At 35.5% G+C, this 27,474-nt stretch overlaps 1 protein-coding gene across 1 annotated transcript in view; it reads left to right on the top strand.

Annotated features, from left to right (window-relative positions):
- Positions 1-18,562, top strand: part of TRPC4 (transient receptor potential cation channel subfamily C member 4) — a 225,919-nt gene extending 207,357 nt beyond the window's left edge. The window contains 4 exon segments of the mRNA XM_027856922.1: positions 14,850-14,891; positions 15,017-15,106; positions 17,844-18,455; positions 18,457-18,562. Of these exon segments, the coding sequence (XP_027712723.1) occupies positions 14,850-14,891; positions 15,017-15,106; positions 17,844-18,455; positions 18,457-18,510 (798 nt within the window). The 3' untranslated portion in view covers positions 18,511-18,562.
- The last annotated feature ends 8,912 nt before the right edge of the window (positions 18,563-27,474 follow it).

Genomic DNA, 27,474 nt, shown 5'->3' with positions numbered 1-27,474 from the left:
TAAGGTTAAACTGTTTACATTGCAACATGGGAAGATGATATTTGTAACTCATAAGACCTTTTTCATTATTAAGGCAATTAGAAGGAGTATATATAGACAGAAGGCATGTGTATGAGTTGAATATGAAAGGATGATCCCTAAAAAAGAAAAATTAAGGGGTGATAGAGGAATGTATTGGGAGAAATTGAAAGGGGGAGGTAGAATGGGATAAAATATCTCACATAAAAGAGGCAAGAAAAAGCTTTTACAGTGGAGGCGAGAGGGGAGGGGGAGGGAGTGAACCTTACTGTCATCAGCACTGGCTCAAAGAGGGAATAACATACACACTCAATTGGTTATAGAAGTTTATCTTACCCTACAGGAAAGAAGAGGAAGGCGATAAAAGAAGGGGGAGGTACTAACAGAAAGGAGTGTGGATTGGGAAAGGTACTAGTCAGAAGCAAAACACTTTTGAGGAGGGACAGGATGAAAGAAGAGAGAGAATAGAAAAAACGGGCAGGGGGGGAAATAGGATGGACGGAAATACAATAAGAATTCATAACTGTGAAAAAAATATTTGAAGTAAATTTCTTTGATAAAGGTCTCATCTCAAATATATAGAGAAATGAGTCAAGTTTACAAAAATAAAAGCCATTTCCCAATTGACAAATGATCAAAAAATATGAACCGTCAGTTTTCAGATGAAGTAATCAAATCTTTGTATAGCCATATGAAAAAATGCTCTAACTCACTATCGATTGGAGAAATGCAAATTAAAACAATTCTGAGGTACTACCTCATATTTAGTAGATTGGCTAATAGGACAGAAAAGGTAAATGACAAATGTAGGATGGGATGTAGGAAAAATGAGACACTAATGCAGTATTCGTGGAGTTGTGAACTGATTCAATCATTCTGGAGAGCAATTTGGAACTATGCCTGAAGGGCTATAAAACCATGCATACGTACCCTTTGACCTAGCAATACCACTACTAGGTCTCTATCCAAAAAGACATAAAAAACAAGAAGAAAAGGACCTATATGTACAACAATATTTACAGCAGCGTTTTCTGGGTGCAAAGAATTAGAAATTGAGTGGATGCCCATCAATTGGAGAATGACTGAACAAATTGTTATGTGATTATGATGGAATACTACTTTACTCTAAGAAACAATGAGCAGGATGCTCTCAGAAAAACCTGGAAAAACTTAAATGAGCTGATGCAAAGTGAAATGTACTGTGTACAAAGTTACAGCAATATTATATGATCAGCAGTGAATGACTTAGCTATTCTTAGCAATACAATGATCCAAGAAAACCCTGAAGGACCTTTTCTTTTTTCCTGATGGACTTTTGAAGAAAAAATTTTATCCATCTCCAGAGAAAGAATTGATGGTGTCGAAATACAGATTGAAGAATACTTTTTTACTTTCTTTTTTTTTCTTGAGGTTCCCCCCTGCCTTGGGTCTATATTTTCTTTCACAACATAGCTGTTATGGAAATGTTTTGAATGAATACACATGTATAACCTATATCGAATTGCTCACTATCTCAATAAGGCGTGGGGTATAAGGAGGAAAGAAAGGAGATAATTTGGAACTCAAAGTTTTAAAAATGAATATTAAAATTGTTTTTACATGTAACTTGGGGACAGCTAGGTGGTACAGGGGATAGAGCTCTAGCCTTGGAGTCAAGAGGACCTGGGTTCAAATCTGGCCTCATACACTTGACACTTACTAGCTGTATGACCCTGGCCAAGTCATTCAACCCCAATCGCCTCACCAAAAAGAAAAATAAATAAATCAAAATCAAAAATCAAAATAAGCATGTAACTGGGGAAAAATAAAATACTAAATACATTATTAAAAAAAATATCCAGCCTCTATTTGGCACTTGGAATCCTTCACAGTCTGGCTGCAGCCTCTCTATCCAAGGTTATTACACTTTACTCTCCTTCACTCACTCTAAATCACAGGCAAAGCGGCCAACTTCTGTTCCTCCAGCTTACCACTCCCTGCCCAATCCCTCTGCACAGGTAGACCCCAACGACCTTCTCACCTCCACCTCTTAGAATGCCCAGCTTCCTTTGCTCAAGTGGCACTTCCTTTATAAAGCCTTCCTCGATATCCCGCAGTTGTTAATGTTCCTCTCCAAAAATAGTCTGTAAGTGCTTTGCTTATACTTTGAATTTAATTCTGTCCATGTTGTATAACACAGATAGATGTAAGCTCCTTGAGGGCAGGAACTGTTCTGGTTTTAAATATTCTACAACATTGATCATAGTATTATCTATCTATCTACATACATACATACATACACACACATACATATATATATATATATATATATTCATTCTTTTTCAGTTGTGTCTGACTCTTTATGACCCCATTTGGGGTTTTCTTGTCAAAGATACTACAGTGGTTGCCATTTCCTTTTCCAACTCATTTTACAGATGAGGGAACTGAGGCAAATAGGGTTAAGTGACTTGCTCAGGGTTACACAGCTAGTAAATATCTGAGGTCAGATTTGAACTTAGGAAGATGAGTCTTCCTGACTCCAGGCCTGGCACTCTACTATGCCACCCAGCTGCCTTTACATATAGTAGGTGCTTAATGCTTGTCGAATTGATTTGAATTCCTAAAATTTGGTGCATTGAGCTGAATACGATGGCCTAGATGAAATCTGACCAGGGCTGAGTACATAGGGACTATCGTTTTTCTACTCACATTAGCTTTTTTTGGCTCTCATGTCAAAAAGACCTTAACTTGAAAAGGCCAAGGTGCCCCACTGCATCCTGGGTCATATCAGTTGTCCTGATCCATAGCTGGCCACTGGACCCAGATGGCTCCAGAGAAGAAAGTGAAGCTGGTGGCTGCACAGCTCTCCCTCATTTAAATCCAATTCACTTGCATGTGATGGCATCACCTCCCTGATATCATGGTCTTCTTTAAGAATGAAGGACAAACAGCAGCAATAATCCACTAAATTCTTTAGATATTTTTCAAATAAACTGATTACCAGCCACCCTTGTACTTATAAAGTAGTTCGTTTGTTTATTTGTTTGTTTTTCTGTAACGCAAGCATTGGATTTTATATTTATTCCAATTAAATTATGTTTCATTAGATCTGGCCCAATATCAAATATTTTAGCTTTCCATTCCATTCTTTTTTTTCTTCTTCAAATTTGATAAGCATATCAACTATTCCTTTTTCAAAGTCACTAAAAACATAATATTTACCAACACAAAGCAGAAGGCACAACTTTGGAACACTACTACACATTTTCTTATGAGCCTTCTTTGACATCTTATTGATGTCAAAGTATCAATGTCTACTTTTGAGTCGGGCTTTTAAATAATTTCTTAATTCTCTTAATTGCCCTGTTATCTAGCACGTGTGTCTTCATTCTGTTTTTTTTTAATAGCGTTATTTGGTTAAAGGATTTGCTAGGATTTAGGCAAAACTATTTCTATAATATTTCCCTGATCAACATATATCATAACTTTGTCAAGAAGAAGGGGAAGGAAGCCAAAGGGGAATGAGATTCATCTGTTCTGATGAAGCTGTACTGACTAATTTTAATAATGTGCTCTAGAAATGGGTCCATAACTGAAATCAAGCTGATCTTGTTACAGTCAATGGATTACACTATCTTGCCATATATGAAAATTCAGACATTTGCTCTTCTCCTTGACCTTTCAAAGATCAGTGACTGGCTCAGCAATCACATTGCAACATTCCTTCTCTGAGGATGTTGCTAGTAGCTGTTGAGGCAACTCACCAATGGATCTCTTCTCACTTCACCAGCATCTCGCTGTCACACCAAACTCTCTTTCTTTCATTTTGATAACTTCTGTTCCCCTTTATTGTTTCTGATTTAAGTTTGGGTTCTTCTCTTTTCTTTCTTCTCAAGGCTTTCTCATTTTTTTATTATTCCATCTCCTCAAATCATCCTCTTCCCCTTTCTCCTCCTATCCTTCCTATAATACTCCTGTCGTTATCCTCCCCTACTTTTTTCTCCCCATACTTCCTATTCTTCCTATACTCCCCTATTAGTTCTCTTTCTTCCTCTGTTCCTTCTCCCTTTATCCATTTCTTCTTCTGTTTCCTCCCCCCTCTCTCATTTTCCCTCTTTTCATCTCCTCCTTCCTCACAATAAGCTCCCTGGCAGTAGACCCTAGCATCTTCAGAAGATTCTTCCATACTGAAAAACAAAGATCCTGGGAATTCCCACAGGGAATCCAGGGACCTAGGTCTATACACTAATGGCCTCAACTGCTTTGGGCAGGTCACCTTCTTTTCTTGTGTCTCGTGTCTCTCTTTTATGAAAAAGGCACAATCCCATCTACCTACTAATCTCCCCTATACCAAGTTTTCTGAGTATCACTAAGCTAACAATATCCATACAACACTTTGACCACAATATAAAAGTTTTTCAGACAAGCAAGATTAATATAGCTTAGTGTTGGGAAATAGCTTTAGATTTTTAATATTTTTTGTCTTAAGCTGTTTAATACTCCTGTTTAGACTTTCTTGTGACATAGCAAGTTATCATTTTCAATCTATGCCTCTATACATCAATAAATATTATCAATACCTGACTTTTTTTCTAAATAAGGTTTCATTAATTTTTAACTACTTAGTTGATAATATTAATTTGATGGGAGAGTTTGAATGGGCAGAGAGGTAGCTAGAGGACCTCTGGCCAATTTTCATTTCCCTCAATCATGGATTGCATTGTAAGGGTGGAGGCTGCTAAATAAACATGAATTTATTCTATGTTATCTCCTAAGGTCAGATTTCAATGCATCTCGACTTTATAATTCTTCTCCTCAGTAAATTCTATCACTGTCTGGAAGAAAAGTAACTTCAGAGTCAGATGGTTACTTTATCATTTCTTAACTATTAAAAGATTTAAAAAAAAAAGTACAGGTTGAAAAGGAGAGGGAAGCCAGTTGAACAGAAAACATGTTGTTGAATAAGAAAAGTTGGAGGAGGAAAACAAGGATAAGGAAAGGAAGGCAATCTGAAAGCACCAAAGGAAATATAATCAACTCTAAATTATACATAGTAGTGAAGGCAAGGAATGGTGCATCTAGAATTATAGATAACATAATCAACATTTTATTTGTTTCTTAAAGGTAATTTAAAAAAAAAACCTTACAATTGAATATAGAACTTTATGAATGTGAGGTCAGCCCTGGCCAAAACTCTAAAGAATAATATTGAATGAGGCACTAACATGCCCTCCTACCTTCCCTTCTTATTCCTTTCTCCTACATCTAGATGTCCCATCCTCATTTTTTTCATATCTAGTGCTACCCCTTACTTCTTAGCATTCTAAAATTTGATTCCCCCACCTAGCCTGGCACTTTGTGGGGCTCTCTTGTGGTCTGTTTGACCAAATTCTGAAAAGAAAGCTAATATGATAATTTTGATAAAATGTTAATGACTGATAATTTTAAAATATATTACTTTTCACAGGTGTCTTTGTAATTTAAAATTAGACTCTCAGGACTGCCTATTATGCTTTAAGGATAATAGGCTATGTAAGTACTGTAAGGATATGATTGAGATCCAAAAAAATATTGAACAGCCTAGAATGCTAGACTGGATCTAGTAAAAGCAAATTTTGCTTGGGTTCAAAAAAATTCAATAACTCCAGTGAAAGATGAGGGAGTCACTGAATTTTCTTGGGCAGAAGAGAGATATGTAAATAAAGTCTTTGCTTCTGTTAGCACATTAAGCAGAGCTGGTGGGTTGTGTCAATACGCACTTGAAACAAAGCTTTGCTACTGGCTACATACAGTGTAGGTCCTCAAGATTTTACCATAATCCAAAATTATTTACATTTTATTTGGAAAGTAAGTATGGGTGTTTCTGGTATCTTACAAATTCACTTGAAACTAAATAAAACCACTTCAGGTCAACTAACAAATTCATGTTCCTCATCCTCCCTCAACCCTCAATGCCTGCCTAATCCTCATCAAATACTAATCAAATTTATTTTTGACTCTCCCCAAGAAGTCCTCCCCAGGCCCACATAAAAGAATCACCATAAGCAGAGTTGTTCTTCTCTAAAATTTCTGGTTTATAATATAGACTTTCAGATATCTACATGCAGCTGTTTAGTCCCCTCTTTTCTTCTCCAGGTTCATAGTGTCATTGATTTAGGACTGACTGGTCATCAAAGCCACACTTTTTATCATATTTATTTTTTATTAATTTTTTAAAGAACAAAAATCAATTTCCTCTCCCTTAAACTCCCACCCTTACCACTGAAAAAAGAAAGAAAGAAAAGCAACCCTTCCCACTAATATGTATAGTCAAGGAAAATTAATTCCTGCAATGTTCATATCCAAATGATATGTCTCATTCTGCACTTGGATTACCTGCTCTGCCTTTCTGCTGAGAGATATGCAGCATGCTTCATCATCAGTCCTCTGGAATTATGGCTGGTCATTGGATTGATTAAAGCTACGAAGGCTTTCAAATAGAATTGCTTTGGCAGTGTTGTTATTGTAAAAATTTTTCTGCCACTTCTGCTTACTTCATCCTGTATCAGTTCATACGAGTCTTCCCAAATTTCACTAAAACGATCCCTTTCATCATTTAATATTCATATACTGTAATTTGTGTTGCATTCTTATATCATGCTTTGTTCAGCTAGGCCCCAGTTTGTGGGCACCACCTTTAGTTGGCAGGTCTTTGCTGTTACAAAAACAAACAAACAAAAACCCTTAAAATGTCTTTATGTAGATAAGTCCATTTTCCTCTTTCTTTGATCTTTTTGGCAGCCCTTTTATTTTACAGATGCACAAAATGAGGCAAAGAGAGGCTACCTGACTTAAATTAGTTTAATCCATTTAATTTTTCTGTTGTCTCACTCATGCTCTCCAACCTGATGTTAAAAAAAATATGCAGGATTTGAACTTGACTTTTTGACTCTGAAACTAGTGCTTTATTCCACTATGCCAGCTCCTACCAGGCTAAATGCATTTTCTTTTTGGACAGGTTTACCATTTCAGTAGAAGAGGGGAATGCTGTTCAAAGGGAGTGCTTTAAGTTTTAGCAATGTACTTTTATGTCTCATTCTATTCTTGTAGAGGTAAGTGGGAAGATAGTGATTTCTATAGGCTAGTGATGGTGTAAACCCCTCCCTAACAATCAGAGCGAAATGGACTGCCTCAGAAAGTGTCTTTACTGGCAGTCTTCAAGCAAAGGCTAGACGTCCATTTGTCAGGCATGCTGTTGAATGTCTTCTTGTTCAAGTATGGGTGGGATATAGCGTCTGAAGTTCCTGCCAACATACCTGCCCTGTTTCTAATTCTTGGATTTCTTCTAAGATATTTGCTGGCCCAAAGTCTTGGTTCCAAGAATTGCCTTGTTCCTGATTTCTGAACTACTACCTAGTCAGCATACAGCCTACTAGGGTGGCCCCGTTGATCAATATTCATCCTGACTTGACAAGGACAGGACTTGAGGGTAACCTTGAAGTCATTTCTTCTACCTTCTCTATTTGCAGTGACCTGACTTCCAGCGGCCATTCCTCTGCCTCCCATTCTGTTCATTCATTTTACATGCCTGGCAAAGGGTTTAAGCTATAATGGGCCTCAATTCAATATTGGCAATTTGGCTATTCTCCAGAATGTGATTATTGGCAAGCTTATCTGTCCATTTATGGGTCACAGCTGATACTGTCGAAATTGTACCTACCCATTTGCAGTTTGAAATTGACTGTCCTTTTAGAATCAGAGAAACTTGTCATGTTTTAAAGGGGAAAGAATCACTAAACCTCAAACCCTTTATTGAATGACCTTGTTATCAGAGGGTACAAGCCCATTATCCAGAATGGTTTCCCACTCAGCAGTCATGAACTCCCCACTGAAGGAGATTGCTGTTAGGACCTGTTGTAAGGAAATAGGGGCAATAAACACATTATAATGTGTGGCAAATGATAACTCTCTTTATCCTCTGCTTCTGTTTAGTCAACTCTTTTTTTTGAAAAAGTAATCACCTCAGTGAACTGAATAGAGTATTTTATCTTGCTGTGAGAAAAAAAAATAAAGCTTTGTTAGTGCTCATCAACCTTAGGTAAGATTTTTCTTTCCTTATAGAACCTAGAGAAATCCTATATCTATTTGTTTAAAGTAATAAGGTAGTCACTGTAATTAACCTAAATGGCAGGCTTTACTTGTGGGACAGAATCTTTAATTAGAATATGCCACATCAGAACATTAATGCTTTTGGCCAAAGGTCACAACCATAAAACACAGCCTGTCTAGTTTTTAAATTAAGACACAAGATAATATTTGAATTTCTTTAGTTTTACAACAGTCCTATCTCTCATACAGCTTTGACAACAGAGAGCCAGGAGTATGAGTTTGATCTTCAAATGGAACCAATGAGTTCACTTTGCTGTTTGACCCCAGGTTGCACATCTACATCTGTCTCGTCACCTCACAGACAGATGTGCATTGTTTTGTTACTAGGGGACTGGAGGTGGTGGATGGAAATGCCTAGTTCATTCATTATAGCTGGGGGTGGGACACTTGGGAATGCAGAACATTGCCATTAGATTTCAAATCAATTCAATTTAAGGAAAATTTATTAAGACATGTAATTAACAAAGAGGCAGTATAATATAGTGAACAGAGAGCTGACCTCTTAACCAGAAAGATATGGGTTCATGCCCCACTCTGACAACCAGTGGCTGTGTGACACTGAGCAGTCACTTAATTTCTCAAAGTTTTAGGCAGCTCTGAAAAATTAATCGTAAGTGTCAGAGAAAGTGCAGATCTGCTTTATGCGGGAAGGGGTTCTCCTCATCTGAGATTTGTCTATGCCAATGACATCATAGAACCTGTCTCCCTTTCTTATTAAGAGCCTACTTTGCCCACTGTTTTATCATAAGTGTTGGATGGAGATGCAAAGTCATTAAATAAACAAATAAATAAATGAGTGGATGGATGGATAGACAGAGAGATAGATGGATGAATGGATGGATGGATAAAGAATCTCAGTTCTCAAATTTTGATATTACAATAAGGATTTATTCAGATTCATTGCCCCTTCTAGTTCATGACCTTTACTAATTACAGTTGCAAGATCAGGAAGAGGAGGAAGAGTTCAGGGCAATTGCCTTCCCATTTAAACCTCTTCACTCCCTGGTTCACATAGTCTTTACGCAGGGTACACCCCATTACCATCCCCATCCCGAAGGGCCCTGGCTTCAAGAGATGAAATCAAAGACTAGTAGGGTTAGAAGGGACCTAAGAGATTTCCTGTTCTACTTCCACAGTTTATAGATTATTTGGTTGGAGAAAAGATTCTGTATTTTCATATGCAAAGTGTCTTAAATACTCAGCTTGATAATGCTAAGTCTGGTCATTTCATTTAGTGTCATTTCACTAAGTTGGAACGCAGTCCAGTCAGTGGCAATATGTAGATTTTTACCAAATAATATGCAAAAGAATCAAGCTGGAGAATTTTTATAGCATGTCTACAGCCCTGGTCCTTTTCCCATTGTATTTTCTTTTCTTTTCTTTTCTTTTTTTTTTTCATTGCTTCATTTAAAAAGCAGAACACTGCAGGCTGCCTCCCTTGAGGAATGCAGAAAAGAATGAAAAAGCCCAAGGCCTACACCAGTCCTAAGAACAGCAGCAGACCAAAACTAGAAAGGAAATGAGAGAGAACTACCCTAGAAATTGACTGCAGGGTACCAGCTGCATGAAGTGAGACTGACATTCTGTATAGTGGACCTGGAGATAACTAGCGATATGGAAAAAGAGAAAATGTCACAAACTATTCCCTGGAGCCCTCCGTGCCATAGCTATCAAGCCGTATGTTTTCTGAAGCAACTTGACACTTTTATCAAAAGCCCTAAGTTATACCACAGCATCACATATTTCTGGGCAGTCTTCTCTCCACTGAGAGGTTCCCTTTGGCATTAGTGCTAAAATTTAGGTTTCTCTGTTCTCTGCTCCCAGATAATCAGGATGAAGCTACAATTAGTTGCTTACGTTCGTAGAATATAAGTCCTGACCAAAGTGGGTGCCCCTTGCCTTTAAAAAATAAGACTGCCAGGAGCATTTTGTACATAAGGCTTTAATTAGCATGCCATCCGGGCAGCCATTCAACAAGCATTTATTAAGTGTATACTACTAGGTGGCACAGTGAATAGAGTGTAGGGCCTGTAATCAAGAAGAGCTGAGTTTAAATTCAGCCCCAGACACTTGCTAGCTATGTGACCCTGAGCAAATCACTTAACCTCTGTTTGCCTCGATTTCCTCATCTGTAAAATGAGGACAATAATAGCACCTACCTCCCAGAGTTGTTTTGAGGACAAATGAGATAATATTTGTAAAGCACTTAGCATAGTGCCTGGCATGTAGTAAGCTATCCATAAGTAAGTTATTATGATTAGGATTATTATTACATATAAAGCATTATGCTAGGTGATGAGTACACAAAGATTAAAAACAAGACCATCCCTGTCCTCAAAGAACTTACACTTGACTCTGTGGGACAGACATCACAAAAATAACTAAAATCAAGAGAAAAAAGCAGGGAGTGAGTGAGCTTTGACAATTAGAGGGGATCAAGGAAGATTTCACATAGGAGGTGACAGTTGAGTTCAGCCTCGAAGGAGGACAAGGATTCTGAAAATCAAAGATGAAAAAGGTACTCATTCTGGGAGCAAGAATCCAGAGGTAAGAGATAAAGTATTGAGCTTGGCAAAAACTCCAATTGCCCCAGCAAAAAGTAAAAACAAAACAAAAAAAAACAAAAAAAGAATATAGAGGAAAGAAGAGAAGAGAGACAAGGACCAAGTCATGGGAAATATTTATGGTGAGTGTGAATGACCTTCATGAAGATCCGGGCAAAACTGAGAAGGAGCAGCCAGACAGGTAGGAGGAGAACCAGGTGTCATGACAACCTAGAAAGAAGAGTATCCACTAGAAAAGGATCACCAAGAGCATCAGAGGCTACAGAGAAGTCAAGACTGAGAAAAGGCCATTGGCTAGACCATGTCATTTGTCCCTACAAAATGCTTTAAAACATGTTTTACTTCGCTTTCAATGTCTTCAGCCTTCGTAAACATCATATGAACACTCTGAAGTGCCTAATAGCAATAGCTCAAGGACCTCTTTTCACTCCATTTTACTAGTTCGTCACCTCCGCTTAATGTTCTTAACAGGTGTTTTTAATCTTTTTGTGTGTCATGGGCCCCTTTGGCCATCTGGTGAAGCCTACAGACCTCTTCTCATAATAATGTTTGTTACCTACATTCATAATTGAAGAAAATGCTAGTTTTTCATGAAAGCTTAGTGAAAATAAGAACGTAACTTTTTTTTCTTTCCATGCACGTTCACAGTGCATGGCCGATGTCAGTCTGTGGATTCCAGATTATGAAGTTTTGATCTAGACTGACCATCAGCATCTCCCTATAGAAGTGGCCTTGACTAGGCCCTTCTGTCATAAAAGTGAAGAAAATTGCTTCAACAACCAATGCAAATAGTTATCAGGCTAGGATAGAAATCATTTTAAAATGCTATTATAAATATGGCTTTTCATAAGAAATGAATAAAATATGCTTTAATATTTAAGAGGCTATTTTGAAGTGTTAATAAAATGCTTTTCAAATACGTGTCTGAGAATTCAGCCATTCTTATGGTCCCTCCCTCATTTACATTACTCATGGATGGCAGTAAATCCCCCATTTCATTATGTAACAATAAATCTTTAGGAATTTTTTTTTCATATGGGTCAAAATAGTTGAAACGAAGGGGCATTGGCAACACAAGGATAGTCTGACAAGGGTTGTTACTTACAGAGAGGAGTGGCATGTTGCTAGAGAATCTAGCCTTTTCCCAATCTCTGCTGTTCAGATTGGGGATGAAGGTGACATGCTTGACTGTGATGAGGGGCCAAAAAAATGAGAGATGACAGAGAACCAAAAGATTCTCAAAAAGTTGCCTAAGATAAGAGGTAGGAATGAGAAGGATCCCAGACCCCTAATAGTTGGCACTCTAGGCCACACCTTTGGTGGTCTTGTGCTCTGCCTCCAGTGTATATTAGAGATTTTTATAAATCCTCTACTTTTCAGAAGTTTTCTTAAGTCTGACTTATTCTATCTTTTTCTTTAGGATATCCCATTTCCTCTGTATTTTTAGAAAGTTATTTAGGAGGCAGTGAGATGGGGCAATGGATTGAATGTTGGACTTGGAATCAGGAAACCTTAGTTCACACCCTGCCTCAGACTCAGGATAGTGACATTTACTAGCTGTGTGACCCTGGGCAAGTCACTTAACCCCAATTGCCTAAAAAGATAAAAAAGAATTTAAAAAAATAATAAAAAGGTTGGGGTCTATAAGAACCACCATGGAGTATGCCTACCTATTCTAATCCAACTGAGAGGAATGCTCACTGAATGTAACCAGGCAGTTGAGTCTTGAATAAAGATGAATCAGGATTGGAAAGTCAAGGAGATGGACTGTAGGTACCAACTATACTCATTTTTCTCTGTGTATTGCATAATTGAGTAATACTGGATTAGGAATTAGGACATATAGGTTTTTGTTCTGCCTTTGTCATTAACATGCTTTGTGACCTCGAGTACATTATTTCAGTTATGTAGGACTCCAATTTCCTCATCTACAAAACAAAAGAGATTGAATTATGGGATCTCCAAAATAACGTAACACTTATTCCAAAGTCAAATACAAATAAAATTATTTGTTATTATTCATACCACAATGAACCTGCATTCCTGAAGATACTTAATTAGTATCTGTGTATAAATGAACAAAACGACTAATAGTATGAGAAAATCCAAAATTACAATAGTCAGAAATCCAGAGTAATATCATAAATCCAGAGCTGAAACATGTGTTGCAATAGAAAGTGATGAAATTAGAGTCAAAGGAACTGGATTCAATTCCTGACTCTTCTATTTTACTACATAGGTGACCTTGAATGAATAACTTAACCTCTCTCACTCTTAGTTTTTTCATTTGTAAAATGAGCTGTTTGGACTAGATGACTTTTAAGGTCCCATCCAGTTCTCAATCTGGATCCCCTATCGTGTGTGATGAAGAATAAAACATCTTTCTACATTAAATTTACCTTCCCTATGGAAAAGTGTGTGTGTATGTATGTATGTACATGTATATATACATGCATATACATCATATATCTTATTGTCTTCAATGTATTTTATGTTATAATGTACATAATATATGCTTTATATAGATATACATTCATATGTTTATATGTGTATGCATGCACATGTGTATCCATATCCAGGTACACATAAGTATATATGTGCATGTATGTGTGTACATACATGTATTGAAGATACATATATGTGCATCAACATTTGGGTATGCATATGTGTGTATGTACATATACATACCTATGTACGTGCATAGATGCATACATACATATTATTTTTCTTCATTGCCATGTAAACTCCTTGAAGCCAGAGATTGTTTTTTTGTTCTGTTTTGTTTTTCTTTGTATCCACAGCACTTAGCATAGTATGAACACTTGTTAATTAAGTAAAACTTATTTGCAAGAATATTGTTAAAGAACTCGGTATAAAATTAGAGTTATTTTAGTTCTTCAAATTTAAGTTAATTTAAGTAAATCTGGAAGGATCAAGTCCTTTGCCTATTTACGCCAAGTACTATTGCTCATGGCATTACTAATGCTCTTGAATTGTTTTTGGACCGTCTCATTAAGAATCCAATAACTCCATCTGGTGGTTGATTTTTAAACATTGCATACTCAATTTGTTCAAATTTGTTCTGATTTTATATAGATCTTATAGAAGTTATCACCTTTAAAACTCCAGTTTAAGATTCCTTTGGGTTCTAAGTACTCTTATCACATTTAAAAATCCATAAATTACATGAGAAATTGAATGGTGTTCAAAATAATTAATGGCTTTCACTCATATGCGTTTAGCAAGCCAGATTCTGGCCCATCTGTTCCTTAGAATTATACTAATCATCCTGAATCACAAATGCATTTTTCATGGCCAGTGGAGAATCACATCCAGTCTTTCCACTCAAGGAAATAAAATGTGTATCTTGTGAATACTTTGTTGAAGTATGAATCTGATTATTCGTGGACTTGTCTCTTATTAGAATTCTATTTTGCCTGCTTTCACGGCCTATCATGAGGAAGAATTAAAAAAAAAACCAACCTTGCTAAAATCAAGATCCTTTATTTTATTAGTAAAGTAGATAGTTATTACTCAGTTATAAAGGTATATTCAGAATGTTTGAAATTAGTATTGTGAATTGGGTTTTTTTTTAATATTGTATAACCTGTGTCACTTCTTTTCAATTTTTTTCTAAGTATAGCAATGGTAATAGGCTTATCTCAGTCTTTAGGTATAATCTCCCTCCTATATTATTATAGGTATTGCCCAATTCCTTCAGTGTCTTAAGAGGATGTTACCAGTGTCATCATGTTTTTACAGAGTTAACTCTTTTTTTTCGCCCCAAAAGGTCTATCATTAGGGCTTCCCTATCTGGCTTGGTTTCCTACCGAACACTTGGACTTTTTTCTAGTTTCTGCCTCCCTTTTATGTTTTTTGTGAACATAGTAATAAATGTTTCCTGCTTTCTGTCATCTATGATTATTTATCCATTATCATCTGTTAGACAAATAATGCTTCTTTTGTTTTCCTGTAATTCTAGCATATTTAAAAAATCAGCCTCTGTTCTTTCAGTTTATGTCTTATTTCCCATATTGATGCTTATGTTCCTTTACTATTTATTATTTCTGTGTCCTCTTATAATTCTTGCTAAAAAAAAAAGCTACTTGACGTGTAAGCAAATATCTCTTTCCTTTTCAGAGGCGAACAGCTGATAATTTAAGAAGACATCATCAGTACCAGGTAAGTCACCTATTATAATTGTATGTTAATTTAAGGGTTTGCGATATATTATTTTCAATGGGGGCTTAAAACAGAAACCATAACTGGCAATTTAATATCAGTGCTATTGTTATTAAATGTCTTAGGAAGTTATGAGGAACTTGGTGAAGAGATATGTTGCAGCAATGATTAGAGATGCTAAAACCGAAGAAGGCCTTACCGAGGAAAACTTTAAGGTAACCATTTCTATGTTCACCATTACAAGAGAAACTGAATTCTTTTAATAACTGGACAAAACACAGCATGTCCTAATTTTCATATAATAAGACCCTAAAACACGACTAAATCACTTGTGTCCCAGCAGCCTTGAATGTCTTCGTAGTTTCCAATGGAAGACTGCCAAAATAATAATAAAGACTAAGTTACATACTGGATCCCATTTACTACAACTTTAATTTACTGCCACTTCTCAGAATACTTAGAATAGTCACAATACAGAGGACCTCATAGGGTTTTGGTCTGTTTTACTCCAGGTAAAACATCAAGATTTTTATTTTCCCCAAAATCTTGACTTTATATTTTTCAGACATGAAATGTTGTTATTCAGTACACAACTGAGTCCTTTTTGTTATACACATACTAAGTACTGTTTGTGGGTTGACTTACTGTAAAGCACTATAGTAGGTTGTATTGAAGAAGAGTAAGGAGGGTGCCTTTAAGAAGTTTTATAATACTTATACCAGCAAATAAAGTACTCTCGGTAAAACAAAACAAAAAAAAGTTTTATAATATATTGAAGGAAATTAACAAAGACAGATAGAACATCGGTATAATCAACAAAACATTTATTAAAGACCTACTGATAAAAAGAATCAGAGTCTCATCCTAACATGGGAAAATAACGCATGGGAAAAATTAGAAGAGAAAACCTATGAGTCATGAGTAAAGTTTGCTTAAGTGGAACCGAGAACCTGACAGGGGATGTCCTGGGATGTGGAACACATTCAGTAGGTAGATGGTCAAGAAGACCCTAAAGCATAAGCAGAATTTAGTAATAGAACATAATAGAACATAAGAGGCAAATTAAAGTTAGAAATTAATGTCTGTTTCAAGGTAATAAACCTGGGGACCAGAAGATTAAAAATTAACATTGATGGCAAACTAGCAAGGATGGGAGCTAAAACTCTATTTTAGATATTATTTAATTTAGATAAATAAATGTGATCCCCTATACAACGTTTGAAAATATTTTGAGAAATTATGGACCTGTGAGTGAATAAGAAACTAACCCTGGAGATAAAGATTTTGGAATCTCCTACACATGAGGGTAATATGTACAAAGAACTTTCTGGAGAGAAGGGAAGGAAAGGGAAAAAAAGGAAAGGCAACAAAATCCCAAGATAAGCCTTTGTCCCAAGTACCTGATAGGTCTTTTTATTTTTCCCCCTAAAGTAGAGCAATGATCATATGTCTCATTAATCTTAGCAATACAAGCCCACAAATTTTGGGAGTGGAAAGGGATCTTGTAGGTTAAACGATCTAACGTCTTCATTTTACAGTTGAGCAAACTAAGACACCAAGAGATAAAATGACTTGCCAATTGTCAAACAGTTGTCAGATCACAAAGTTACTACGAAGCAACACAACAGAATTGAGAATTCAAGGCATTTCTAAACATTACAAAATTGCATGGTGCCTTAGTGAATAGAGCTGGGAGTTAGGAAGCCCTAAACTTGAATTCTGCCTTGGATACTTACTCGCTGTGTAACCCTGGCAAGTCATGGCCTTTAAGCCTCAGTTTTCTCATCTGTAAAATTCAGATGGCAATAGTACCTACAATATTGTTGTGATGATCAAATGGGAAAATGTACATAAAATCTTAAAGGCTTTGCAAGTCGAAAAAAATTTGTTGTTGACGGTGACTCTCTGTATTCCCAACCTGCTCCCCCAACACTCCCTGAAGACCAGGTATTTCACTCCTTCCCCCAGGGTTCTTCAATACCTTTAAGAAGGTTTTTAGTCTCTGCCACTGGCCCAAGTCCTCAATGATTCTACCCTCAATTTTAGAGGTTCCCCGCATTCTGGTTCAATTTAATCATTTAACAATTATATTCTCTTTAACAAAGGAATATAAAAAAATATAACAAGAATAAACATATAAACATCCCTCCTAACACTTCCAGATCATAGTTCTCCTTCCCCCATCACCTCAGTGTCTGGGGAGGATGTGAGGATTAGGTTTACAACTTAGTTCAGCTTTTAAGTTGCATCAGACCCACTAAGTTCCAAGTCCAAAACGCCCTGCTAATCATGTACATAGGGACCCTGGCCTCTCTGGGCTTCCCTTCTAGGCTAGAATCCTGGGCTCCAAAGCCCAGATGGCCTGAGCTTCCAAGTCCAGTGACTCCATCTCTTATACTTAGAACCTAAAAGGACAAAAAAAAAAAAAAAACAGACCAAAAACCTCAATACCACCTTTCCAGGGACTGCAGGGCCTAAGAGGAAAATGATTCTTCCTTTCCCAGATTATTGTATGGTGCCCCTACCGTGGGTGAATGAGATACCACTATAAATAAAGTGAGACTGTCCCAGTTAGGTAGTGTTAAGGATGTAGGCAGTCCCAGTTATGTAGGCAATGGAAGAAGAATATTCCTATCCACATGGTAGGCCTATCTAAGATGCTTTCTCCCAAAAGCAAGTCCCTGGCATCTTTCATGTGGATACCTCAAACTCAGGTGTTCTAGAAATGTCGTTTTAGTGATATTTAGTCATATAAATGTCAGCAATGGTGATGATGACGATAGCTGGGATATCTGATTTCAGCAAAAATAGCAAATAACTTCCTGACAATGGATATAAACCTGTCCATCATAATTGTGAAATGAACCCAAATTATTTCTCACATTTCTTCATGAAAATCCTAAACTGATTCTACTCCCTCCCTCTTTTTTTTTTTTCTTCTAATGATTTTAGGAGCTAAAACAAGACATTTCCAGCTTCCGTTTTGAAGTGCTAGGATTGCTAAAAGGAAGTAAGCTTGCTTCTTTACGATCTTCAAAAATTGTAAAGGAACCTCCACTGGAGACTGAAGAGAAGAGTGAGAGTGAAGGGAGTGACAAGACAAAGAAAAAGAATTTCAGCCTCTTTGACATAACCAGCATGATTCATCCAAGGTCAGCAGCCATAGCTTCAGAAAGACATAACGTGAGCAATGGTGCTGCCCTGATGGTTCATGAAACCCCCAGAGAGAAGCAGAAGAAAGTGAACTTCGTGACCGATGTCAAACACTTTGGGCTGTTTCATAAGCGCTCGAAACCACACTCTGCTGAAGCAAACACCGACCAGATCTTCTCGGTTTCGGAGGAAGTTTCACGTCAACAGGCAGATGAAGAACTTGGGAAACATTTTCACCTGGAAGCAAGAGGACTACCCAGCAAAGGTGAACGGAGCATCCCAGGCCTCAGTGAACACTGTGTATTAGCAGACATGAAAAGAAGGAGCAGAGAGACTTTGAATTTACACTTCAGCGAGAGCCTTTGCACCTTGGAATCAGAGAAGTTGGTGGTAGAGGACACTGTGCCCATAATACCAAAGGACATGCATGCCAAGGAAGAGGCCAGTGCTAAAGACTATGAGTTAAAAATCACAGAGACAGTGATACATGAAGACTATGTAACAACAAGATTGTGATACTTGATGGAGAAAAAGTATACAAATATATGTGTACATACATTTTTTTTTGCCTAGTGCTTGGGATGGGATGTTTAAAATCTATATTCTCAAATAATAGCATTTATCTACTGTGTCACATCATCTTGTAACATGACTAAGTAAGGGAAAGGCAATAGAGCACCTTCCTGTTTTTTAGCCTGCTTTTGCTTTTCACAATTTGCTTTACATTTTTAATAAATTAAAACATCGTGTATTCTTGTACTGTTGCAAGAATCCGCAGACACTTTTTAATCTGTCTTTTTTTTTCAATTAAAAAATGCATCTTCTCTCATATGGCAATTGATTCTAACGATACATATTTTTGTATGTAAGAATAATGTAGATAAAATGAAATATGCTACATTTTAGTTTCTTAAAGATAATTACTTACTATGGACTTTCCTCCAAATCCTGAAGTTTGAGTTTCAAATATAAATTTAAAACTTAGATGTTTAAATTATTAACCATAAATATGAACAACTTTAATATATTTTCTGCAACCTTTTAGTGGGTTATCATTTAATTTTTAAAGTAACATTTCATCTCTTCTTTGTTATAATTATTTTGAAAATAACTCTTCACGGACCAACGTTCACCATTAATTTGCAGAATTCTTAGGTTTTGCCATTGTTTCTTTTCAATGAGTAAAAGAAATGTGTGTGCCTTGAGGATATCTTAATGACTATTTCTTTCAAAAGATTCAATCAGAAAAACAGCTACCAGTCCAAGACATTGTTTTTTTTTTTCTGAAGTAGATTACCTGTGTAATATTCAAGATCTTGTACATGTGATTCATTGTAGAATAGCTATACTTAATAAAGAAATATTTTCCTGAATGCTAGAAAAGAATGATATTCTGTTAGAAATATTTTTCTGAATCATAAGTAAATTTATTTGAAACACATAGAAGTGAATAAGGAGAACTTTTTATAAAGTTTTAATTTTTCAAACACAGTTTTCTAGGCTTTTGTCTAACAATACAAAGTAGAAATTCAGTATTTAAACTAATTGTGAAAGTTAATGTTTTATGGAAAATTTAAGAAATCTAAAGACTGCTTGCTCAGTATTTCCAGGTCACAATCATTTTATGCAATGAATTTAGGCACAGTCAAAAGTCCAACATTTAAAATTAAATAAGTAGAATTATTGATTCAAAATGAGTATTTCAAAATTAAGTCATATTTTCACTTTGCAATTGGTGACTGAATTCCAATCCCTTAAGAAATCATTTCATTGTACACTTAAAAAGGCCTTCTCTCACACTCCCACTCACTCTCCCCTTTACCAAATTTCTACATAGTTTGCTTTCAAGGTGGTTTTCTGATTACTCACTCATTATATTCTTATTCAGATACCTATTACACACCACATATGATCACTGATCCATATAATGAAGTGTTTTCATTTGTGTTTCATAGTACAGGTGTCACCTTCAACTGTAAATTACCTACCTTGCATTTGACTCCTTAAGCCAGGCTTGGAAATAGATTGATCAGAGAATAACTTATAATCATCCCAGTTAAACTGAAAAAAAAAAGTACTTAAATGACTTTTTATGTTTTATTAGCAGAATCATAGTCCCTATTGACTTGCCCAAGGTCACAAAGGTAGGGTCAGATGTGGAAGATGAACATAGGTGCTCTGTTTTCAGATTGTTCTTTCTATTTTACCACATTAATCAGTATCACTTGTTGACGGTTTCCTGATTTGATAACACTTTCCTTTTTGAAAATCAAGACATTAGCCTTTTCTGGTCATGCAACACTAATCAAATTCTTTCAGAGATTTTTTCAATGATCATCAAAAAATAGCTCAGCAATCTAATGTGTCAGATCTTTCAATACCCTGGGATATAGGTCATCCAAAACTAGCTATTTGAATGTGTTCTTTTTCACATGTGTCTTTATTTATCTTGGGTCCAAACTCCCTATTAACCATTTGTGTTCTGTCCAATACAAAGATAACTTTCTTTAGCAGAAAATAGGAGCAATGTAAGTCAATCAATTCTGCCTTCTCTCTATTAGTTGCTATGATCATACCACCCAGCTGAGATACAGTGCTACCCCTATTTTGATTCCTATTCCCTTAATATAAGCCTAAAAAAACCTTAAGACAAAATATATATATATATATATATATATATTTATATCAACTTCATGATCCAGACTTCTAGTAAGAGTTATATGTGTGATTGTATAATCTGTTAAAAAAAAAAAAGAAAGGAAAAGAAAAAGGAATAAGAAAAAGAAAAAAGGAAAAAAGGGACACTAAAACAGAAAATATCATGGTGAAAAGAACACTAGATTGAAGTGATCTGTGCCAAGAAATAATGCAATATTTCCTAAGAGCAGGTTTAGATTGATAATTGGTAAGGAAGAAGGTGTTCCAGAGGGAAAACATAACTGTACATTAAACAGGAGGAGAAAGATATGAATCCTGTGCAGGAAATACCATTCTTCCAAAATAATGTAAGCTTACTGATGACAGGAACTATTTAAAATTTTTCACGTTCCTAGCATGTCTACTATAGTATCTTGTGACAGCATGATTAACTGGAAAGATATGTGTGTATGTGTGTATGTATATATATATATATAAATGCATACATATTCATTATCTTAATATCACAGTTCTGAAATTAAAGATAATTCAACTTTTTAGAAAATGAATACAGTAATAGAATAATTATTAGAGATTTTAATATGCTTCTTTCAGAGTTGAATATATCTAACAGAAAAATAAATAAGAAGGAAAACAGAGTGGAATTGTTTTTTTCAGAAAATAAAACTCCTAAATTTGAAGACCTGGTGATTTCCAAAGGAAATTATCAAAGAATGTACATATATCTAAACACAATTGATACATTTCTGAAATGAGATCCTATTCCAGGATGCTGAGAAAAAATAAGTATAAAAAATATAAATGTTAATTGAATGAATGAAGCATAACTTAAGTGCTAATTATATGCCCTAAATGCTGAGGATTGAAATAGAAAATCAAGGTAGTCAATGTTTTCAAAGACCTCTTATTCTATTGTGTGGGTTGGACAGTGAGAGACAACACATATAGACAGTCTTTGCTGCAAGTCAGGAAGAAAAACCCAGTAGTTCTTAGTGCCTAGCCCAAAGTAGGTGCTAATGAGTCTTCTTTAGTATCACTGCTATTAGTAAAGCCGAATCCATTTGACAGTGTCAAAGATTTTAATGGAGACAACTTTCTTTTTTGAATCCTCAGGAGTTGATTGCTAAGGATGTGGCAGTACCTACAGAAGCAGTAGCTAGGTTACATTTACATAAAGGATTCCTCCTCTGAATGATGACTGTAAGGGCTGGGCTGGAAGCAGAGGCTAGCCTGGGAGGAAATGCTTGCTTGAGATTACCTTCACCTTGTTGGTAGTTGGCCAGCGATTGCTGAGGGAAGAGGAATAATGGACCACTTTTCCACAAGGTAATGGCTGGCAGGTGTGTTAGTTTGGAAGCAAGGCTCATGTTCTGGGCAGTGCTGCTATTCTCAGGACTGTGGGCACATGGTTCTTGACTGTCTTCAAGACTGCTGGGTCTAAGGGGAAGTGGTAATAAAGATGACAGTGGTTTGACTTTCCTGGCAAAACCCTCCTGTCTTTTCTTCAGGGTGCCGTGCTGTTCTAGCCAGACTCACATACCTGCCAAGTTAGTGGCGATGCATCTGTAATCAATGTTGGGTGGAAGGGAAATGGTGGGGCTACTTCCCTGCACATGTTTCTTCCTTAGACAATGACATTAAAACAAGGCTGAAGTTATTGCAGGTGATTTAAGGAGTGATATCATTCATGAGAAAAGGAGACCAGTGTTATAAAAACCAGGAAACTATAGAGTGCCCTCCCCTCTTCACCACTGAGAATCTGAGAATTAAACACATTCTTTACAGACAATTTCACAATAAAGTTAATAATCAATGAAGAAAACATAAAATATGTAGTCTAAAATGAAAATGAAGCAAACTATCCCAAATAATGAGTAAGTCAAAGAAAACCATTAATATGTTAAAAAGTACTATACCTATGAGATACTCTACCTAAATATTCTCCATTAAGAAGTAATCAAAAGAGAAAGTATATATCTGAAAACAAACAATAACAAAATCAAGAGGATTTATGAACAACGCACAATAAAAATACTTCAAAATGAAGAGATTAACAATACCAAAACACACACAAATAAACGTTGAAGATGAGGGGAGAAATAAAAACTGTAGAATCAGTAAATAAAATAAAGAACTATTTTTAAAGACTAACAGGATTGATATTAGATAATGATCCAAAAAGGAAAAAAAAAGGATACAATTAAATTACTGAAATTTGAAAAAATGAATAAGGTAAATTCATAGCAAATTGACAAGAAATAAAGAGAAGTATTAGAAATTATAACCCATTCATACTGTCAATTTAATGTGATGGATGATAATCTATATAAAAATAGAAAATGCCCAAATTAACAAAATAAGGAATAGAGATCTTAAAAGTAACCAATTCAAGAAAAATAAATTAGAAAGCTCTAAATGAACTAACAAAACAGAAGAGGGAGGGAATTCTCCATCCAAATGGATTTACAAGTGATTTCTAGCAAATGCTTAAGAAAAATTAATAATTATTCTTTAAGTACTATTATCAATAATTAAAGAGTAGGCATTCTACTGAACTTTTGTTATGAGACATTTATATTCTCAATACCCAATCTATGAAGGTAAGAAAGAGTATTATAGACTGATTTCATTAATGAATGTTGATTCAACATTTCTAAAAATTTAACATAGAAAAAGCAGGATTTTTTAAAATATCCCTTATTATGAACAAGTTGGATTTATGCCAATGATACAAGGATTTTGAATACTGTAATATAAGAAAAATTAACATGGTTAATCATTGTTGGTATTTGTTTTTGTTGGGAGATGTTTGTTTTGTTTTGTCCTGTTTTTGCTAGACCTGTGATTTCTTCAATCGAGGTAACCTCCAATGTCCCCTACCAATGCTAATTAACGCTTTGTATGAAAAAAATTATAGATGTAGAGAATTGTCAATGGCACTGAGAAGTTAAAATAACTTGCCCAAATAACTTGACTATACATAGTCGATATGTATCATATGTAAGACTTGGACCCAGTTCATCCATATTCTGAAGTCAACTTTCTATCCACTACACATCTCAAGTAACCATGTGTATTGTTATATTGACACAGAAAAACAGCCTTTGACAAAATACACTACTCGGGTGTGTTATTGTTGTTTTCTTTTTTTTTTCAAAAAACAAAAACAAAAAACCTCTACCTAAAAGGAACCCTAGGAACTTTCTCTTCTACTTTTATTTTTTTCCATAGTACTAAAACTGCTGGCTAAGGAAATGGAAAGAAATTAGAAAAATAAGCATTAGGAAAGAGTAAAATTATCCTTGTTTTTCAAAAGATCTAATGGTTTACTTAGAGAATCAATGAAGGAACTAATAAATATTTTAGTAGCTTTGGTGAATTAAGAGGATACAAAATATATCAATAAAAATCATTAGCATTTCTATGCAATATTAACCTAAAGAAATGTTATAAAGAGTTTTATTCAAAATAATCACAATATCTATGAAATATCTGAAAATTATCCACTAAAACATTCTCAAAACCTAAATACATACAAGTATTAACATTGCTTTAAGAAATAAAGAAATATTTAAATAATCGCAGAGACATTATTCAAGCTTGGGCCATACTAACATAATAAAAATGATCTTATATTCTAAATTAACTCATAGATTTTGTGTTATACTAATCAAACTATTTAGGTGGTTACCTATAGATCTAGACAAAATAATAAAATTCATCTAAAGTAGAAAACAAAAGCAAAAGTTTAAGGAGGAAGGAAGAAAATAAGCATTTATTAAGCACTCTGTATGTTCTAGGCACTGTGTTAAGTGCTGGGCATACAAATACTAGAACAAAGAAAGAAAGCCCCTTCACTCAAGGGCCTTATGTTCTAATAGGGAAAGTTAATACACAAAAGGGGGGAGGGAATAAAGTCACTGGGGAATGCAGGAAAACTGGTTTTCTGAAGTCCAGAAATCATGGGCTGAACATCCTTAAAACAAAGGCCAAGGAACAAGAGTAACTCACTAATGTGGGGTAGGCTTTGTGAGATAGTCTAAGTCAGGCCTGCTCAACCCTCGGCCTGCTAAAAACGTAGAGGAACATTTTTCACGGGCCTCCTGAAGTCCTTTGGTGTGTGGCAAGCAGGCCTGGTCTAGGCTAAAGATGTGATTGGATGTTCCAGGGTGAGAAGGTAGGAGCTGAGGCAAATTCCATGATGAGATAGCAGCAGAGGTTATTGTTTTAGTCTGGAAATCAAAGGCTGAGCTGGGAGGGAAACAAATACTCTGATCTGGGCCCCCTCAAAACATGGAGATTCCAGGAAGAACTCACCAATGGGGTTAGCATTAACAGGTCTCAACCTATATTATAATACAATAATCATCAAAAAATATATATTTTGTATTGGTTAAAGAATTAAAAAAAAAACCTATAACAGTGGTACTAAGTAGATAAAAGCAAAATCTAGAAATAATTAGACAGAATATCTCCGTATTTGCCAAAACTAAGAACACAAAATTCTGAAAGAAAAGATTTAGCAAAATGTTCTGGAAAATTGGAAAACTTTTTATCATTAAATAGATTTAAGCTTGTTCCCAGAGGACAGATAATGAAATACATTTCCCTCTTCCTGGTAAAGAAGTGAGATACTATGAGTGCAGAATGTTATGTACTATGTCAGTTTTATTTAACTAGTTTTCTTAATGCAGAAGAGATTCTAAAGGGCATATCAGGAAATGAATTTGATGTAGAAAACAAAGGAATTACTTATTTTATTTTTTAAGGAGCATATTGTATTTGGCAGAAATGGACTAATGTTCCAACTCAAACTTTCTTTCTTAAAACCTTTGTGATGCTAGACAAGTAGTTTAATCTCTTTGGGCCTCAGTTTCTACATTTGTCAAGTAAGAGAATTGGACTGACTTCTACAGCATCTTCCAGCTTTAAGTCTTTGATTCTATATCTAGCAACTTAATAAATGTATATTGAATCATGAATTGAATTTCTTCTCTGGAGTAATTGATTATGACCTGGAACATCATGGGAAGTAAAGGTGGTTAGGAAAGGGTGGTGGGGGTGGGATACCAAGTTTTGTAATTCCCTCAATTGTGTAAACAAGCCCAGAATTCTTGTAGTACTTTGAAAGTGAGGTTGTGTTTTATGGTAAGGGATTGTCTGCTTTTCTTTAAGGGAAGAAAAACAAAGATTCAAAATCGTTGCATCAGTAAACTGTTTTTTGATTTTAGTGGTATGCAGTTAAGGTTTTGGAATCCCACTTTCTTCAGCTGATTTTCCTTAAGAGTAGTCAGATGAAATGTGTCAATGAAATGGGCTAAGGGTAATATCAAGCAGACCATGCTCTCTTCCTTCAAAGAGCTTACGACCATGTAAGGGAAAATAATGCATGCATATAAATATGAAGTGACAGAAATATAAAGAACTGTGCAAAAAAAAATTCAAATCAGAAAAATAAAATGAGAATTCCTGCCCCTCCCTCATTTCTAAATTCAGAATCCCTAAAAGATTAAAAAATAATTAATTAACATTGTAAAAATTAATTAACATTGAATGCACATTGGAAATGTCAAAATGATCTTTTCTGCCTGGGTAATTTTTTTTTTTCCTCACTAGTAAAATGAGGAGGTTGGGTTAGCTTTTTCCCAGCTTAAAAAAAAATGCAATTTGATATAATAGGAAGTGCCCTGAATTTGGAGTTGGTGGACCAGAGTTTAAATCCAGGTTTCCCACTAAATGATCATGAGATCTTGCATTAATCATGTTCCTGTCTCCAGGCTTTAGTTCCCTCATCTGTAAAGAGAGTATATGAGATTAACTTATCCTATCTATGATTCTGTCTATTTTTTGGTTTGACTTGTTAAGAACTCTTTAAACCAGCAAATTCATTTGTCTGTGTCTTTTTGTTAAAGCTTTTTTATAGGTTTAAGAAATCTCTATTTTTCCCCTGATAATTAACTTACTGATTTAACTGGAAAATTCTTTAATCTCTATAAAATGAGAATGTTAACCTTTGCCACTCATAGAAACATAACCAGAAATCCTTTCACACAAGAATTTTCTAATTTATTTTACTAATCTGAAGAAATATTACATTTATAACTACATTTTTTAAAAGAAAAAGTAGTATCTTGATTAAAATCATAATGGGGCATTTATATCTTCTAGGATTTATATAGGAACATTAGAATCTCAGAAATAGATTTGGTTTGTACAAAATTTTGTAGGTCAATTTTGTAGGTCAATGGGTTCTTGTAGCTGGAGTGCAAGTAAGGGTACAAATGAGGCAATGTTGGGTTTTTGTTCGTTTGTTTTTATTTATTTATTTTTAGTTTTCAACATTCACTTCCACAAGATTTTGAGTTCCAAAATTTCTCCCCATCCCTCCCTTCACCCACACCCCATGACAGGCCTGCATTCTGATTCCCTCTTCACCCAATCTCTTCTCCCTTCTATTACTCCTCCCCCTTGTCTCCTTCTCCTTCTAATTTCCTATAGGGTAAGATAGATTTCTATACCCCTTTACTTGTGCATCTTATTTCTCAGTTGCATGTAAAAACAATTTTTTACATTTGTTTCTAAAACTTTGAGTTCCAAATTATCTCCCTCTTCCTTCCCCACCCACCCTCATTAAGAAGGCAAGCAATTTGACATAAGCTATACATGTGCGGTCATGCAAAACACTTCCATGATAGTCATGTTGTGAGAGACTATTTTTCCTTCCATCCTATACTGGCCCCCATTTATTCAAATCTCTCCTTTCTCCCTGTCC

The sequence above is a fragment of the Vombatus ursinus genome, unplaced genomic scaffold (assembly GCF_900497805.2).
Source record: "Vombatus ursinus unplaced genomic scaffold, bare-nosed wombat genome assembly UNPS02011700.1, whole genome shotgun sequence".
NCBI lineage: Eukaryota > Metazoa > Chordata > Mammalia > Diprotodontia > Vombatidae > Vombatus > Vombatus ursinus.
Note: the sequence above shows the minus strand (reverse complement) of the source record. Positions and strands in the feature narration are given on the sequence as shown.